The following is an 18,159-nucleotide window of genomic DNA, read 5'->3' as shown; positions in this document are numbered from 1 at the left end:
TGTTGGGGTTACAGCTGCGCGTCACCACCCGAACTTAAAAAGACTTCATTACAGGGCTGGAGAGAGATGGCTCAGCAGTGAAGAGAGCGTGCTGCTCTTCCAGAGGGTTCCCAGCACCGACATCACAGCCATCTGTAACTCCAGCTCCAGGGGACCTGATGGCCTCTTCGGCCTCCGAGAACATCCAAACACATGTGGCATCCATGCACACAGATAAAATCAATCTTATAAAGTCCTTTATTATGGAAATGGAATGCATTTATCCAAAGCAGAAGGTGGTGTCATCCCTCCCACTTCTGTGCCCACCACAGCTCACAGCTAATCACATTGCCTGCCCACCAGCAGAGGGTCCTGGGTGTCCCTCTGGGATTGGATATGGAATCAGCTCCGTGGCTGCCCCAAGCCTGAGGTACTAATGCTGCTGGTAAATGGTGTGATGGCCCAAGATCGACCAGTGTCCTGGGTGACCTCAGCTGTCTGTCAACTCTGCATACCAAAGACTGCCACGTGGGTGACACTGGTGCTCTAGGGAAAACACGATAAGAAGAAACCTGCACATATTCATCAGAGACACGGTGTTTTGTGTCTGTGTGCTTGTGTGCACGCGTGTATGTGTGTTTACACGCATGTGCAAGTGTGTGCGTGCTCACTCGCATTTGTACATGTGTTCATGTGTGTGCTCACGTGTGTGCATGCATGTGGGAGTGTGTGTGTGTCTGCACAGGAGTACACCTACACCTGCAGCCAGAGGTGGCTCTCAGGTATCCTCCACAACTGATCAACACACTGTTATTATTACTAACCTTCACTGCTACTGTTTGTGTATGGTGGTTAGCTTGCACGTACATGTGTGCACCACACGTGTGTAGTGCTTGAAAGAGGCGGTCCTTGATCCCCCTAGGACTGTAGTTACAGATGGCTGTGAGGCACATGTGGGTGCTGGAAACGGAACCTGAGCCATCTCCCCAGCCCCACATGGCTGTCGTTTACCTTGTGGCGCTAGAGGTTGAAGCAGAGGCTCCTGTACACTAGGGAAAGCACCGCCCAGCTCCTTCTTCACGGTTTCCTTTTCTCGTATTCCTTTCCTTTCTTTCTTTCTCTCTCTCTCTCTCTCTCTCTCTCTCTCTCTCTCTCTCTCTCTCTCTCTTTCTTTTTTATGAGGCAGGGTCTCACTCTGCAGTCCTGGTGGCCCTGGAACCTGGAACTCTCTATGGAGATGAGGGTGGCCCATCAGCCTGCCTCTGCTTCGGGAGGGCTGGGGTCAAAGGTGTGTGTGTGTGTGTGAGGGGGGGGGGGGAGACAGAGATAGAGACAGAGAGAAGAAACAGAGAGACACAGAGAGAGAGAGAACAGTGAGATGCTGTGTGTGTGTGTGTGTGTGTGTGTGTGTGTGTGTGTGTGTGAGAGAGAGAGAGAGAGAGAGAGAGAGAGAGAGAGAGAGAGAGAGAAGCCCCTGAGCATTAACCAGCGTTTGTTTCTCTCTTCCTGCTGAGACGTGAGCCGTCAGCTGTTTTCTGTTCCTGTCTTTACTTCCCTGCCACAGCAGCCTGTACCCTGGACTTTGGAGCCGTGAGCCGATAAGCACTTTCTCCCCTAACTTGCTTTTTTCTCAGGGTAATTTCTCAAAACAACTGGAAAGGAAACTATAACATTCCAGTAAAAGGGCTAGAGAGGCTCGGCCGGTAGAGCCCACAGGGAGCTTCTGCGCGGCGCTCTACGGTGGAGCCGCTCTCTCCAGACCAGGGCCACCTTTACCTCCCATAGGAAGGAGGCCGCCCCTAGGTGCCCATTAAAGCCTGTGCACAGACCCTGGTGCCTTCGGGAGTTCATGGAGGTCTGCTGAGTCGAGGTGTCAAGACTTCTGCTCACGAGTCTACAATGGGTGATCCTGTGACCCCGCTGAGCGGGCACTGACCCCTTCGCCCACAGACGAGGTGGCTTTGGAACAGGTTTTCCCCATGAATCATATAGACTCTGGGTCAGAGCCCAGCCCACTTCCTTCCCCAGGGCCACTTCCTCATTTGTCCAAGAAGGAGCCACTATCTCCCAGAAGCTGGGGCTGTCCCGGGAGTGGCGGGGCAGGCAACAGGGACCCCTGGTGGGAAGATCCTGGTGCTTGGAGGACGCGGCTTAGTTCCAGCAGGAGCTACCAGGCTCCATCTAACTGGGCTGAGCTTGGCTGCCTGCAGTCTCATTCTCACTGACACTTGCTTTGGGCTAATAACTGGCATTCTGTGCCCTTTTCCTTTGTATTCGTTTACATTCTTCCGGGAACACGGAGAGGAGAGCCCCAGGTCGAATTTTGGGGTGCAGGAGGAAATTTCGTCCTGTGGATCACAAAGTGGGGGTAAGAGGTGAGGAACACTAAGAGGGTAGCAACCAAAGCCCCCCCCCCAGGATTCAAACTTGCGGGCTGTGGGAAGTTTATAGTCATTTATTTGTACTTTTATTTTGGGTTTTATTTTATTTATTTATTTTTTTTTGTTTTCTTTTTGTCCTTTGCTTGTTTGTTTTGGGACAGGGTCTCTCTTTGTAGTTCTCCTGGACCTCACTCTGCAGACCAGGCTGGTCTCGGACTCATACAGATCCACCTGCTTCTGCCTCCCGAGTGCTGGGATGAAAGGGATGAAAAGGATGTCGCCTGATACTTGACCTGAGAAGTTTGTATTTAAAGGCACTGGGGCTATGGCTGGTCCTGGAGGGGCTGGGGGAGAAACGACAGGACACAGAGGCTGAGGCAGAGAGGAGGGGGCCTGCCTGGTTCAGACTGAACTGTTGGGACACGGGAGGCTTAAATTTAGGAGGTGACAGGCACGCCTGCTGCAGGCAGAGGCCGATCCGATCAAAGTTGGGTGTTTCGGCCCGAGGCAGCAGAGCGGGCAGAAGGGGTGGGTGGGGATTGGATGGGCTTGCGCCTGGCGGCCTGTTTGTCGGCCTCTGCTGCCTCCTACTGGCTCAGCGTGGAACTGTGGGGGAGCTGCGAGGTTCCCGGATCCAAGATTGGCTGTTTTTCACACTCCTCCTTCCTCACCTCTTCTTTCCTTGTAGTGTTTTTAAAAAATGACACATATTTAATATTGTGTGCTTGCCAAAGCTCAGAGGGTGGTTAGTGGGAGTCAGTTCCCGCCTTCCAGTGTGTGGGTGCTGGGGATCGAAACTCAGGCCATCAGCCTTGCAGCAAGCCCCTTTACCCGCAGAGCCATCTTGCTGGCCTGTTTTTAGTTTGTGCATATTAAGCACAAATATCTTAGTGGTAAGACCATTTGTTTCACTGTTTCCCCTCCCAACATTGTCACCCCTGTGGTATTATCCCCACCTTGTCGATTGTCCCAGAGTCTCCGGGAGGTCGGCTTCACTAGGGATTAGTCTCTGTTTTGATTATAGATATCTCCTGGGACCCAAAACAGTGATGTATGCAGGAGACGCTTCATAAATACTCGTGAAATTCATGAATGGATGCTTCACCCCGCTTGCTCTCCAACCCTTCCTATTCAATCAACAACCAGCCCTTGCTAGGGGCTTCCGTATCCATCGACTCTCGAGGCTCGTCCCTAGCAGCTGCCGTGCTCTGGTTCAGTGTCTGCTCGGTGAATGGAGTCCGAGAAGAATAAATGCAGCAGGGCAGGCATGCTTAGACAATTCTGCCAGAAGACCTGGATCAGAGTTCGATGCTTCGTACAGTGCTCCCTGCGCCCTCTTTTGGCCAGAGTAGAATTGCACATCTGGAGCCCTTGCAGGACTCTGTACCACGTGACTTGCTTCAGCCAAGGCAAAAAACGAGTGGAAACTGCTTCAAGCTCGGAGTTTATAAATAAAGTCACTGCGTGCACGTCCGCGTTCCTTGCTTTTCCAGGCTACCAAGTCTAACCCTAAGCCGGGCCCTGGTGGCGCACGTCTTTAATCCCAGCTCTCGGCAGACGGATCTCTGTGAGTTCGAGACCAGCCTAGTCTACAAGAGCTAGTTCCAGGACAGGCTCCAAAGCTACAGAGAAACCCTGTCTCGAAAAACAAACAAACAAACAAGCAAAAGTCTAACCATGTCACCTGGTTTCTGAAGATCTGAAGATATCCACACATGAAACCAAGTTCTCCTGATCCTTGCCGCACCTGCCTACCTGACGCAAACTTGTGGGGAGGGGAAAACAATAAATAAATAAATAAATGAAAGGAAGGAAGAAAGAAAGAAAGAAAAAGAAGGAAGGAAGAAAGAGAGAGCGAGTTGGGAATAAGGGACTCCTCAAAGAAATGGCTTACGCAAGGGAGTCTTTCTCATCCAGATTACTATGTAACTGGCATGGTGAATTTGCCTACAGCAGCACACACACCCAACTCCCTCACGTGTTCTGCTTCTTGCCAAGCAAGAAGACCTCTTGGTGAACTGTTGATAAAACTTCTCTCCATATTTGATTGTACTTGAACTTAACCACATGCTGAGATCCAGTTGCAAGGACATCTGGGAAATGTAATTTTATATTGAGGAGGCTGGGTCTCCTCATCTGAGGTCAGGGTGAGCTGGGTTAAGCTGCAGTAATAAGCAGCCCCATTTCACCCACAGCATGGCTCATTAAGGGCACACTCCTGTCTCAGGTAGACAGGTGTGACAAGGGTCAGGAGGATTATGAGGGCTCACTCAGGAACCATGACAGGACCAGTCACTGTTACAGAAATAGGGAGGGAAAGCGATGACACACCCGGATGTGCTGCTACCACCCACATTTCATCAATCAAAGCAAGTCACATTGTTGCACCCTAATTAGAAGCTGAGGACGTGCAATTCCACCTATGGCCAGAAGAGGGAGCAAGAGCACGGTTTGAACGTCATTTGGTCAAACTGAACCCCTCCCCCTCAAATCTTTTTAATTACAGATTTCCCCGGGTGTGGTGGCAAACGCCTTTAGCTCAGCACTCAAGAGGCAGAGGCTGGTGGATTTTTGTGAGCTCTAGGCAAGTCAGGGCTACACAAAGAGGTATTGTCTAAAAAAACCAAGTTTTTTGTTTGTTTTTTTTTTTTTTAGAGCTAAGGAAGCCCAGCTTCATTTACTCATTCTCTGACCCTTCTAGACCTGAGGCCACGTGGTTGTCTGGGTGGCTAACTTACCAGGCACAGGTTGTGTGTGATCTAGGCCTGGGGAAATTCCTCGAGGAGCTCATTTGCATAGTGCCAATCAGCCGGGTCTGAACTTCCCCACCCTGGGATCCTTCTGCATCCTCTTGTTTGCTGGAACAAACTGCTACCAAATGAGTGGCTTAAAACAACACGAGTTTATTATCGTAAAAAAACGGAGTCCAAAGTGGTTGTCACTGTTTTTTGGTCCCAGAGGCCACAGGGCTGGGTGCATCTGGAGACTGGGGTGCGAGGTGGGTGGAGTGTGATTTCTTGAGCTTTCAAGCTTCTAGAGTCTTCCTTCTCCCATTCCCTAGCGTAGGGCTCGCCATCTCTTCCCAGTGGCTAATGATTTCTGATTTTTTTTATAAAGACTTACTTAATTATGTATACAGTGTTCTGCTTGCATGTATCCCTGCAGGTCAGAAGGATCTCATTATAGACAGTTGTGAGCCACCATGGGTTGCTGGGAATTGAACTCAGGTCCTCTAGAAGAACAGTCAGTGCTCCTAATCTCTAAGCCATCTCTCCAGCCCCGATTTTGATTTTTTTTTTTTAATCCTGTGGTTCGGAGAATTGAGCCCAGGTCTTTCATGCATGATTGACAAGCACTCTACCTGCCGAGCCACACCCCCAGCCCCTCACTGGTGGGTTCTAGGCAGGTGTCCCAGTCCTCTGGGTGGCTGATTTTGAGGTCTGGCGACTTGCCAGGGCTATCTTCTTAGGTCAGCTGCTTTTGCTCTGGCGACTCCCTGTGAAAGGGTGCCCCCCTCATCCCACCATGGGTTGCCACCCACAGGTTGAGAATCTCTCCTCCAGCGTCTTCCTGGTAGTGTTTTCTCCCCAAGAAAAGGACTTCAGGTAACTGGTTGAGCCACCATGGGATTTCATGGTGGAGTATCTTCGAGGCCTTCTTCCATGAATGTAGACCCTGGCCCTGGCGAAGCAGGAGCCTGCTTTCTTGGGCAGGTGGCCGCAGGGTGGCAAGAGGCACAACCTCTTGGGACTCCGGGGAGCTGGGGCTGTCCGTCTCCCACGCTGTGGGGCACGTGCCTCTTGCAATACTGGGTTTCTGGCGAGCTTATCTTACCAGCTCCCACAGCTTTGGCCTGTGGGTGTCACGCGTGTCTTTTCCGCAGGTGTGAGGCCCTGAGGGCTGTGGTCAGGGAAAGGCAGAGTTCTGTCTTCTGGGCAGGCCTGGCCTCGACCCCATCAGGATGTTGGCACCAGCTGGCAGTATGGGGCTGGGTCGGGGTTTAGCAGGTCCTAAGAGGAGGAGGGAGATGGGGTGGGCATGGGGGCCAGTCAGAACATGACAGACGGAGATGGAACCAGGAGAACGAGATGGGATAGAGTGAGAGAACTGAGGACATGGAGAAGGACGTGGTGGGAGGTGAAGAGAAGGAGGAGGGAGGCTGAAGAGATGGGAGACATAGCGGGAGGGAGGAGCACAGGGGAAGCCCAGAAGAGCAGAGAAACACCCGTGGAGACAGACAGAGCTCAGGGACGCCCAGGAGGGAACTGGAGAAACTTGAGAGTCACTCCAGAAGTGAGTCCCATCATGCAGTGGGGCTCCATGGAGGCATGACCTGTTCTGCTGTGTGACCCCGAGCAATCTCCTTTTCCACTCTGGGCTCTCCCCTCTCCTTGGAGAGATTTGAAGCCTTGGATCATTTTTACAGAGGAGGAGGCCCAGGGAACAGGAAGGTAAGGAAGGACCTTGTTCAGGTGGTCAGTCTCAAGGAACCCAAAACAGGTGTCCCTGGGGGGAAGGAGGAGCCCCTATCCCTGGCCATCTGACCCCCTTGCTCCCCAGTCCATACCTGGTAGTACTGGTTCTCAGGCTGCGGTTGCTGGGAAGGGAGTGGAGGCCGGCTCTGCAAGGGAGGGGTAAGGTGAAGGGTGCCTCGTGTCCCCCAACCTTTGATGCCGATGTTATGATGTACATGCCTGGTCTTAGAGTCCCCACTGGCCCTCGGATTATGAGGCCCTGAGTGCAGGGAACCCATGCCTTGCAGGTCAACGCACCTTAGGTGGTTGGCCTGACATGAGGACTTTTGGGGTGCCCAGGGGCTGGACAGTTTCACCATTAATGTTTAGCTTCCTCCCCACACTGGGGGTTAGACAATTAGCCTTTGCATTTTACATTCTCTCTGTCTAAATTTTTTTTTTTTATTTTCGAGACAGGGTTTCTCCGTAGCTTTTGGTTCCTCTCCTGGAACTAGCTCTTGTAGACTAGGCTGGCCTCGAACTCACAGAGATCCGCCTGCCTCTGCCTCCCGAGTGCTGGGATTAAAGGCATGCGCCACCACCACCCAGCTAAAAATATTATTATTGCTGGATAGTGGTATTGTACGCCTTTAATCCCAGCCATCAGGAGGCAGAGGCAGGCAGGCATCTCTGAGTTCGAAGTCAGCCTGGTCTACAGAGTGAGTTCCAGTACAGCCAGGATTTACATACACAGAGAAACCCTGTCTTGGAAAAATAAAATAAAAAAATATATTATTGTATGTAGGGGTGTGTGTCTTGGCACGGCAATGATTTTATAGAATCATTTTCTCTGGTATTTATGTGGTTTCCAGGGAGGGAGCTCAGGTCACCAGGTTAGTGGGGCAAGAGCCTTTGCCTGCACAGCCATTTCCTGACTCTGCGTTTTCCTGATTTATTTTAGAGATTTCTTTTAATTTATATTGGCGTGTTTGTCTGTCTCTGTGTATATGTGTCATGTGTCTGTGTCTTTGTGTATATATGTCTGTGTTTCCGTGTGTCTGTGCATGTATGTGTACATTTGTGTGCCTGTGTGTCTGTTTGTGTGAGCCTCTGTGTGTGTATGTGTCTGTTTGTGTGTATTGTGTGTGCATGTGTGTCTGTTTGTGTGAGCCTCTGTGTGTGTGTATGTGTCTGTTTGTGTGTATTGTGTGTGCATGTGTGTATGTGTCTGTGTCTCTGTGTATATATCTGTGTTCTCTGTGTGTAAGTTTGTGTGTATTGTATGCATGTGCGTGTGTGTGTCATGTGCATGCGCTCAGGGCCATACAGGGCATTAGGTCTGTGGAGCTGGAGTTAAATTTGGTGTGAGCTACCTGATGTGGGTGCTGGGAACCGAACTTGGGTCCTCAAGAGTAGCAAGCAAGTGCTGAGCCAGCTCTCCAGCCAGCTCTCCCCTACTTTGCTCTTCTTTGAGACAGGGTCTCAGTCTAGCCCAGGCTGACCTCAAGCATGGAGGCTGACTTTGAATTCTTGACTCTCCTGCTCCCAGTACTCAGGTGCTGGGATGAGGGTCGCTAGGGAAGCATGGTTCTTTGATGCCTCTGCCTGCAAATTGTTTGGCTTTCTTGAGTTGTCACCTGCCGTGTGTGACTTCCAGAATCACCCACACCCTGGAAGTAAATTCAGAAAGCTCACTGCTCCACTAGCTGGACTTGGATGGAATCCTTGCCTTCGCTGTCACCGGACCCTATCTGGGTTGAAGAGATACACAAGAATTGGGGAGAGGGGCTGGGAAGACAGCTCCGTGGGGCGAGGTGCTTGTCACTAATCCTGATGATCTGAGTTTGATTCCCAGCACCCACTTGGTGGACAGAGATAACTGGCTCCCACGAGCTGTCCTTGGATCTCTGTGCACACGTAGTGCCGTGGCACGTGTCCCTCCCCTTCCCCCCCACACACACAGGAAGGAAGGAAAGGAAGAAAGGAAGGAAGAGTGGATTGGAGATCTCTCTCCATGGAGAGTCGTACTCAACCACCATGGCTAACTCTGGGAAGGGGTCTTGTGAGAAGCAAGCTCCAAGGGGACAGACTCACCATGGCTGGGTTCACTGGCCCTGTGTCTCTGATGGGGGACATCAGGAAGACTGGAGATGGCATCACTTCATAGACGTTGCTGTCACCTGAAGTAGAGGAGGAAGGGGACCCCAATGACAGAAGGCTCCTGTGGGCCCGTTCTGCCTGTCCATTTCACTTACTCAGTCCTTCAACCAACATTTTATGCAGTCCCCTCCTCCTGCCAACTGTGTGCTGGGGACATAGTGGTGGCCCAGACAATCCAGGCAGTGCCCTCCTAGTGCTTGAAGTCCCCTGGGGCAAGAAAGATCCATCCCCAAAGACTGACAGCCCAGAGAGTCTAAGGCTGGGAGTGGGGCGGGGGTGGAGCAGCTGTAGGAACATAGAAGCAGGTGCCTGACCACCCTGGACATCAGGGAGGACTCCCCGGAGAAGGGGTCATCTGAGACAGTGAGAAGTGAAAACTGGGCTGATGCCGAAGGGATGCTTGCCAGAGGCTGGCAAGAGGGCCCACTGTCGAGAGAGTGAGGAACCGGGGAGGCACGCTAGGGAAAGGGAAGTTTGTCCCTAGCACTGGGGAGCTATGGAAGGCTTATGAACAGGGGACCTGTCAGGAGCAGGAACCCTGGAGGTTTAGGAGGGGTCTGTGGTCCCCTCAGTGAGTCCAAGGGTCCCAGTGGGCTCTGATTACATGTGGGACTGGAGGCCTTTAAGGGGGTGATACAGAAAGACACGTGTTCCTTCTTACCAGACTCAGGAATAGTGTTCAGTTCCGGCTGCTCTGTAGCTGCAACCCTGGGAGTACATAGAAGAACCCTGAGATACTGGGGTGGGGGAAGGGAACCCCAAGAACATGGAGACTACCTGACCCTCACCCTGCCTGGGGAAGACAGGGCACCTCGAGGAGAAGGAGAGGAAATGGAGGATGTGGAGGGAGATCTGGGACCTGTACCTGGGGCTTCTGCCCTTCTGTCTTCGAGTGACCAGGAGGTAGGCAATGCCACTTACAAGCAGTGAGCCCACAGCAAGACTCCCAATGATGGTAGCAGCCATGATCCCAGCATTGACAGGCAGGTGGGATGTGAGTGAGTATTCGCGTGTATCTGGGAGAGAGGGTTGTATCAGTGATGGCTTCTGTCTGTCCTCTCCTAATTATTTACTATGTAGTGCCATGCTATGCATGCTGGAAAGCGTGCTCTACCACTGAGCACACCCCAGCCCCTCACTGGTAGAGCCCCTGCCTAGAATCCCCCAGTGAGGGGCTGGGGTGTGGCTCAGTGGTAGAGCCCCTGCCTAGAATCCCCCAGTGAGGGGCTGGGGTGTGGCTCAGTGGTAGAGCCCCTGCCTAGAATCCCCAGTGAGGGGCTGGGGTGTGACTCAGTGGTAGAGCCCCTGCCTAGAATCCCCAGTGAGGGGCTGGGGTGTGGCTCAGTGGTAGAACCCCTGCCTAGAATCCCCCAGTGAGGGGCTGGGGTGTGGCTCAGTGGTAGAGCCCCTGCCTAGAATCCCCCAGTGAGGGGCTGGGGTGTGGCTCAGTGGTAGAGCCCCTGCCTAGAATCCCCCAGTGAGGGGCTGGGGTGTGGCTCAGTGGTAGTAAACCAAGATCATAGGTCCCTCTGTGAACCCTCAAACCCAAGCATGCCTATCTTTCCTTTTTCATTATTTATCTATTCATGTGTCTGTGTGCACTTGCGGGTGGAGGTTAAAGGGGAACTTCGGGAGCTGGCTCTCTCCATGGGGTCCTGGGGATCAGAATCAGTCTGTCGGGCTTGGCACCGATTGCCTTTACCACTTGAGCCATCTTGCTGACCCTGTTGACATGTTTGAGACATGGTTCTGCTAGGTTGCTTGTAGCCCAGGCTGGCGCAGAATCTCCCCTACCCCCACTGCCTCAGCCTCCCCAGTGTTGGGTGGTACCTAACTAAGGGTCATCTTAGAGATTGCTCTAATGACCCCGCTTCCTGTGTCATGTCATCCTGTTTAATTTTCTGAGGAGGCAAATCATAGCCTCACAACAGTGACGCCCCAGCAAGCTTCTTTAAGAGGGAAAGTTACTGGTCCTCACGCAGGGGTGGCTCTGGTTCTGCCACCGTCTGGGGTCCTAAGAGTGGCGAGCACTAGTGATGTGTAGTGAGACCAGAGCGGCTGTCTAACTTCTCTGAGGCGCCCAGTCTTTGACCCCAAGCTTTCAGCCAGACCTAACAGCCCGATTTACGGAAAATATTTACTATCATACTTGGTCCGGTAAGGTTCCCTAGAAGTGTTAGATGCCACTATTGTCCCCTGCCCTGTCCCCTAGCCCTTCACTTGGAGCAACAACATCAAACACTTGGCTTGAAAATTGAGCCAGGTTTTTTTTTAAGGTGCTCAACAAATATGGGGATAATCATTATAAGGGAAGAACTAATGAAATGGGGTGTTTTTTTTAGGGCTAAGGATATCCGTGGTCTGGTACACAGTAGGCGCTCAATCAATGCACATTGTGCATATTAGTGAGAAAGTCAAGTGAAATAGTGTTTGCACATGGCTTTCCTCCCACCACAGTCCTCCAGAGCAAGCACTCACCAGCCACTTGGACCTCAGTCTTGGCCTTCAATGTCCAGGCAGGGTTGACGGTGACGGCCACTTGGTAGGTGCCACTGTCTGAATGCTGGGCACCTCGGAGCAACATGGAACCATTGGGGAAGCCAACAATGTCTCGCTGTCCCATGGCATAGCCATCCCTCTGGGGCCGCTGTAGTCCAGGGATGTAAGAGAACAGCCTTGTGCCTCCATTAGTCTCCTCCCCCAGGTACCAGATAAAGTCCTGGATGGTGCCAGGGACACCATGAAGGGACAGGAGAAGGTCCTGGTTCTTTTGGGGCTTCTCTGGGGTCTTTAGGATATGGAGGGCTGCCTGGGAGCCTTGGGGCAGCCAGAGAGACAGGATCAAGGCTGTGGGAAGGTATGGAGGAGGCCTGAGTTCAAGCACAGATAACAAAACCCTCCTCACTATAGACTCTCAACTGGAAGCAAGGATTCAGAGGGCTTCCCACTGGACTCAATGATGAGACTGATTAGTGATGTCTGCCCTGGGTGTAGGAATAGGAATATAGGCACAGATGCCACAGATCTGCCACCCCACTGGCAGAAGAGGGTCTTTGGTTTTTTGTTTTTTCCCCTGAGATGCTATGTGGTCTGTCTCTAAACACTTGGACCCTCTGAATTCACTCATTCAGCCAATATTTAAAGGGATATCTATTATATTAGTTATCGTGCCAATTACATCATAAAATTTCATGTCTAAAATTCCCTAGATTTTAGTTTGTTTGGTTTGGTTTTCTTTTTTTGAGTCAGGTTTGCACTCTATAGCCTAGGTTAGCCTAGAACTCATTGTGTAGTCTAGCTCCAAGTTGTGACCCTTACGTCTCAGGCTCCAAAGTGCTGCCGTTACATATATACACCACCATGCCTGGCTCTTCCCTAGAGTTTGATTTGGGACAAGGTCTCCAAGTATACCAGGCCAGCCTTGAACTGGCTGTGTAGTTCAGGATGGTCTACCTTCCAAACACGGGGATCCTAGGTGAGACCGACTCACCACCAATCCGGCTTGTCTCTAGTCCCCTACCTCTCTCTGTAGAACCCAGTAGAGAAGTAAACACAAGTTCCTACTCCCCCAGTCCATAGATGAAATCTAGGTGGAGATGGGATTTTACCATCCTGTCCATTCTTGTCCCTCGGTCCTCCCAGGTTTTTCCCTCCTTACCTGAGAACAGGAAGCCCTTTGAGAAGCTGCCTGGGGTCCGGGTACCAATCTCCATCTTGCTTCCTGTAGAGAGGTCAAAGTCACTGAGAGCCACAGGCTGGCTCTCTGGAGCTTGAAATTCAGTTGGGCATTCGGGGACAGCCTCAGGACACAGTCAGGCTGCGAGGTCCCAGAGCCCCAGCACCTCCTTCCACAGTTTCCCAGGCTCCGAGTCTCCACCCATGTCCCGAGAAGAAGCGCTCACACTGGTTGGACCTGTCTTCCAGGGTGACAGAGGACTTCCCAGGCCTAGCCCCTCCATTCTCAGCATGGCTGGCTCCCTGAAACAGCAAGGTTGCCTCTGGTTGAGCAATCCCTCCTCCCACGACCTCCTCTCCCGCAGAAGCCAGAACCGGGAAATTGAAGTTCAGGGAGCCGGGGAGTCAGTGAGTAGCCGAGATGTTTTGTCTGTGGTGTGTTTCACTCTATTTACTTTTTCTTTTAACATTTGGTGCGGGGGGGCGGGGTTCGCCCCTCCACCATGTGGGTTTCAGGGATCGAACTCTGGTCATCAGGCTGGCGGCATGTACCTTCATCCTCTGAGCCACCTTGTCAGCCCATGCTTTTCTTGTTTAGCTTTTCTCAAAAGTATTCATCCACTCAATCCAGCGTCCACTCTCCATGCTCAGCCCGAGACCTAATGTGGACTAGGATGGGTCCTCCCGGCCGTCAGTCCTCTGTGTGTAACACTGCCTCCCCCTCCCCCGCCCCGGCAGGAGAGATGAAACCAAGGGGGAGGAGGGATGCCTTCGCCTAGCCTAAGGGATACGGAGGGTTCCTGAAGGGGGCAATCTGGAATCAGGAGAGAAATGATGGAGGGGCCGGGGGACCCAGGCTGCTCAGCAAGGGACTGAGGCTGAGCTGGCCGCCCAGGTGCGCCTTGGGAACTGTGAAATCGGGGTAGGCGAGGCCCTGGAAAGGGCTGCATGAGGGAGTGAGGCCAGTAGGTAGGAGAGGCAGGCTCTCCAGTTCTGCCGGGTTTTGAGCTCTGCCTGGACTGAGTTTGGGGTAGAAGCTTCGGGACCGGCTGGATTCTGAAATAGTGAGCCGCATTGACTGAAAAGTAGAAATAACCCAAACTGTTTAAATGGTGGGAGACGGAGGACAGGAGGGCATGGAGGGTCAATGAGACCGAAACGTGTGTCAGGCCAGTGAGGTGGTTCAGCAGCTAACGGCGCTTGCTGCCATGCTGACGACCTGAGCTATGTCCTCAGGACACACACGGTGGAAGAGGAGAACCAGGTCACAAAGTTGTCCCCTGATCTCTGTATACATGCTGTGGGTGGAGGCAGAGGCAGGGGGATCTCTGTGAGTTCCAGGCCAGCCTGGTCTACAGAGTGAGTTCCCCAACAGCCAGGGCTCCATAGAGAGACCTTGTCTCAAACAAAGAAAAATTAGATTTAGTTCCTCAACCAGCCACTTCAAGCACTTGCTAGCCACACGCATTTAATGGCAATCACATTGGACAACATAAACGTAATATTTCCAGAAAGTTCTATTGAAAGGAGGTGATCTAGAGACAGGAGGAAGGCCTTAGTGAGATTTCTGGTCCTCCAGGAAGAGAGCACTTTCAGATGGGGGCAGTGGGTTTGTGTGTCTCCGGGACGCCTGTCGTGAGATGGCAGGAGATGATGGCCAGCATCACTCAGTCCCTAGGTGGGGCAGTCAAGAATTGTGCCTTTTTATGCTGGGTTACAGGTGAGAGTCACCACACCCCACTGGGCCAGGTGGGCAACCGTACCAGGAGCCTCAGAACCTCTGCTTACCCACCTGGCTGCTGGCACTTGGCGCAAGCGGCCCCGCCCCTACTCCTCTGAGAAACGTGATTGCACATCGCCCCCTCCTGTTCATGCCTGGAGTAGCGCCAGAGCCGTAGCTGAGCAGCCAGTGACCTGCAGTCACTGGTTTTGATTTTGTCATTGGACTCATTTGGACCCTCCTGCCGCCCATGCCCAGCCCTGCGAAAGAGCTGCAGACACCCCATCTTCTCTATATGGAGGGCTTGGAGGTGGTCCTTAGGATGCCCCCCTGCAATCCTTCTTGCAGCAGGTCCTGTCAGTTTCTGTCCGCCATGGAGTGGCTGTAGACAGTGAAACAACATTGTTGTCAATCTAGACCAGTGGTTCTCAGCCTTCCTAGTACAGTTCCTCCTGTGATGGTGACCCCCAACCATAAAGTGATTTTCCTTGCTACTTCATAACTGTAATTTTGCTACTGTTATGAACCATAATGTAAATATCTAATATGCAGGGTGTCAACACTTAACTACTGTGAAAGGGTCACGTGACTCTCAAAGGGGTTGCAACCTCCGGATTGAGAACTGCCATCTAGAGGCTGTTTCTAGAGGATATGGAAAGATGGCTCAGCTCCTAAGAGCCCTGGCTGCTCTTTGAGAGGGCCTGGGTCTAGTCCAGAAGACTCTGCTATGGTTCTGAGCAACCACACAGAAGCTCATAGTTGTTACTAACGCCATTTCCAGGGGATCTGGCGCCGTCTCGAGGCTTCCATGAGAACTGCATTCACCTGCATGGGCTTGCACACACATGTGCACACACAGGCTGGGGAGAGGTAAAATGCTTCTTTTGCAAGCTTCAGGACCTGAGTTCAAGCCCCAGCACCCACATAAAAAGTCATGTGCTATAATGTGCACTTGTAGTCTCTGCACGGGGGAGGTGGGGGCAGGAGGATCCCTGGGACCGGATGGCTAGTCAGCCTAGCTGCATTGCAAGCTACAGGCCAGTAAGCGGCCCTGTAAAACAATACAAATAATAAAGGCAGATAGCCAGGTGCGGTGATGCACACCTTTAATCCTGCACTCTGGATGCAGAGGCAGGCCCATCTCTGAGTTATAGGACGAGACCCTGCCTCAAAAATAAATTAGTAAATAAATGAAAGGGGGGATGCCAGCGTTCAATATAAACATTTAGATCATGAAAACAGAATAGGAGGCAAACCAGTGAGATCAGAGGGTGGATGCTGCTGGAGGCTGAGGCTGATGGAAAAAGGGGTTGGCTTCTTCACCGGGTCTGAATCCTGATGGTGTCAGTCTGAGGTGACACCAGTGTGTGGAGGGGAGATGAAGAGCAGACAGGTTGAGCCACATGTGGTGTTGCTGCTGAACCAGACAGCCCAGATCCTGTCAGCCCCAAGCTGCGGGTCACTGGCTTTCAGTTCCCGGTGGTTTAGGCACCTGAGAACCACATTCCTTTCCTTTCTTCTTTCCTTCCTTCCTTCCTTCCTTCCTTCCTTCCTTCCTTCCTTCCTTTTCTTCTTCTTTTTAATATTTATTTATTTATTTTGTGTGCACCCGTACTTGCTGTACCTTGTATGTAGCAGTCAGAGGACAACTTGCGGGGGGTATCTCCTGTCATCATTTGGGTCCCAGGAATTGAACTCGGGTCCTCATGTTTTGTGGTAACTATCTTTACCTGCTGGGCCATCTTGCTGGATCCCAACAGGACATCTTATATCAAGTGGTCTTTCGAGGTGGGCTGTGGTGGTGCATGTCTTTAATCCTAGCACTAGGGAGGCAGAGGCAGGCGGATCTTTGAGTTGGAGGCCAGCCTGGTCTACAGAGCAAGTTCCAGGACAGCCAGGGACACAGAGAAACCCTGTCTTGAAAAACAAAACCAAAAAAAAAAAAAAAAAAGAAAAACAAAACCAAGTCTTTCACTTTCCAGTTTGAACCACTTCCAAATCTTGTGCCCGTAGCAAACAACTGAGAAGATAATTTTTCTGCCAAGGCTTTTCTCTTTTAAAGCCACAATTCCATTTTAATTCTGACACTTATTTTTGAGACAGGTGTAAAGACCGGAACCTACCTCCAGGTGGATATGTAACCTGAACTCTGTCTACCCCTAAGGATTAATCCAGTGTGGCAGGTAGGGACCTGGCTAGGGGACTGCCCCTGCCGCGGTGGCTTCTGCCCCTACCATGGTGGCTTCTGCCCCTGCCATGGCAGCTTCTGCCCCGCCATGATGGCTTCACTTTAAAATTATATGCTTTTCTTCCCAGAATCCCCCACCCCCACTGCTGCCACCACCACTGAAGTCTCTATGAGGGGTTTGATGGGTTTGCTTGGCCTATTGGCAGGCTGGAATCTCGAGGTCATAACTTTCTCTGCTCCTTTTTCTTTTCCTTTCACTCTCTCTTCTGTTTGTTTGTTTTTGCTTTCATTTTTTGAGATAAGGTCCTCTGTAAAGCTCTGGCTGTCCTGGAACTAGCTCTGTAGATCAGGCTGGCCTTGAACTCAGATATACCTGCCTCTGCCTTGGGAGTGCTGGGATTAAAGGCGTGCTCCACCACCGCCCAGCTTGCGTAGAAAGTTATAGCAGTTGATCAAGTGCTGAGAGCCACTCACCCACCAGAGCAACTGATGTCCCTTCTCCCACACTGTGGGGTCCCCCCAGCTTCCTCCCCCTCCCCCTCCCTCCCCACTTGCTGTTTTGTAGTCTCAGCTCCCTCTGGGTAGCAAGAGCCTGCTGGATCTGTGATCACAAGACTTTTACAGATGTTTCATGGAGGGGCTAGAGACGATGGCTCAGCTGCTCTTCTGGAGGAGTCTGGCACATGACCATATTTAATCCCAGTTTTAAAGGAGTCAGTGCCCTCTTCTGACCTCTATGGGCACCAGCACACACACAGTGCACACACGTTCATGCAGACCAAACATATAAACATATAAAATTAAGTAAATCTTACATGAGGTTTTGTGGTGTTGGCAGTAGAACCCAGTCCTCCACACAGCAAGCGCTCTACCCCTGAGCAGCTGCCTAGTCTCCCAAAGGCCTGTGTTTGTGAGCCTGTGGGAAGCACGAAGGCCCTTGGGCTCACAGATAATCACTAGATAAAGCAGGGTTGTCTCTGTAACCTGTTTTCTGCCCAGAAGGCTGGGAATGGAGATGGCTCATAGCCTAGGTGACTCTTGTACTATCTGAATGGCCAGCGGCTCCAAGCAGAACTGGAGGTGGCTAGTAGTCTAGATAACCCCGCACTATCAGTAAGACCAAGGTGACACAAAATCCTCCCCTTAGGCCCTTAACACTTGTTGCCTTTGCCTTTACAACAGGTCTCCAGACCTTAGCGGTCACAGAGTCCCTGGAGCTCGGGGCTCCTCCTCCCAGGCTAACTACTTATTAGAGTTCCAAGGGTGGGCTGGTGGAGTCGCCAATACAGAGGGAGCTAGGGCTCCACAGCTGTAGGGCTTGGCCTTTTGTTAGCTTGTTTCCCTTGTTTCCCCCTCCCCACTAGCTCTGAAGAGGAACTGTAGTAGAATCATTGTATCGAGGTTAAACAGTAGAATGAAACGGTTTTTTCCACTGAGTCTAGGTAACACCTGCAGGGTCCCCAGTGATTTATTATTAACTATGAAAGCTTAGGGGATAGCTTAGGCCTGTTTCTAACTAGCTCTTATAATTCTTTAAATTAATCATTTCTTTAATTTATGTGCTGCTAAATGGCGGGCTCGTGTCTGTTACATCTCCTCCTC

General features: G+C 51.7%; 1 protein-coding gene across 1 annotated transcript; it reads right to left on the bottom strand.

Annotated features, from left to right (window-relative positions):
• Positions 1-6,316: 6,316 nt before the first annotated feature.
• Positions 6,317-12,687, bottom strand: Ceacam19 (CEA cell adhesion molecule 19). Its single transcript, XM_075958608.1, has 7 exons — positions 12,633-12,687; positions 11,453-11,821; positions 9,840-9,990; positions 9,636-9,682; positions 8,909-8,994; positions 6,928-6,981; positions 6,317-6,370 (listed from the first exon to the last, which is right to left on the bottom strand). Exons 1-7 carry the CDS (start codon positions 12,685-12,687, stop codon positions 6,317-6,319), a joined length of 816 nt encoding a protein of 271 aa, XP_075814723.1.
• Positions 12,688-18,159: the final 5,472 nt, after the last annotated feature.

Source organism: Microtus pennsylvanicus, chromosome 1 (genome assembly GCF_037038515.1).
Source record: "Microtus pennsylvanicus isolate mMicPen1 chromosome 1, mMicPen1.hap1, whole genome shotgun sequence".
In the NCBI taxonomy this organism is placed as follows: Eukaryota; Metazoa; Chordata; class Mammalia; order Rodentia; family Cricetidae; genus Microtus; species Microtus pennsylvanicus.
This window is presented reverse-complemented; position numbering and strand designations above follow the sequence as displayed.

Excerpts from the sequence above, each read along its gene's own strand:
- Ceacam19 (XM_075958608.1), bottom strand. The coding sequence starts at position 12,687 with ATGGAGATTGGTACCCGGACCCCAGGCAGCTTCTCAAAGGGCTTCCTG. Across the intron at positions 9,683-9,839 it reads CAGAAGGGCAGAAGCCCCAG|GGTTGCAGCTACAGAGCAGC; the intron begins GTACAGGTCCCA and ends ATGTACTCCCAG. Across the intron at positions 8,995-9,635 it reads GAACACTATTCCTGAGTCTG|GTGACAGCAACGTCTATGAA; the intron begins GTAAGAAGGAAC and ends CCTCTACTTCAG.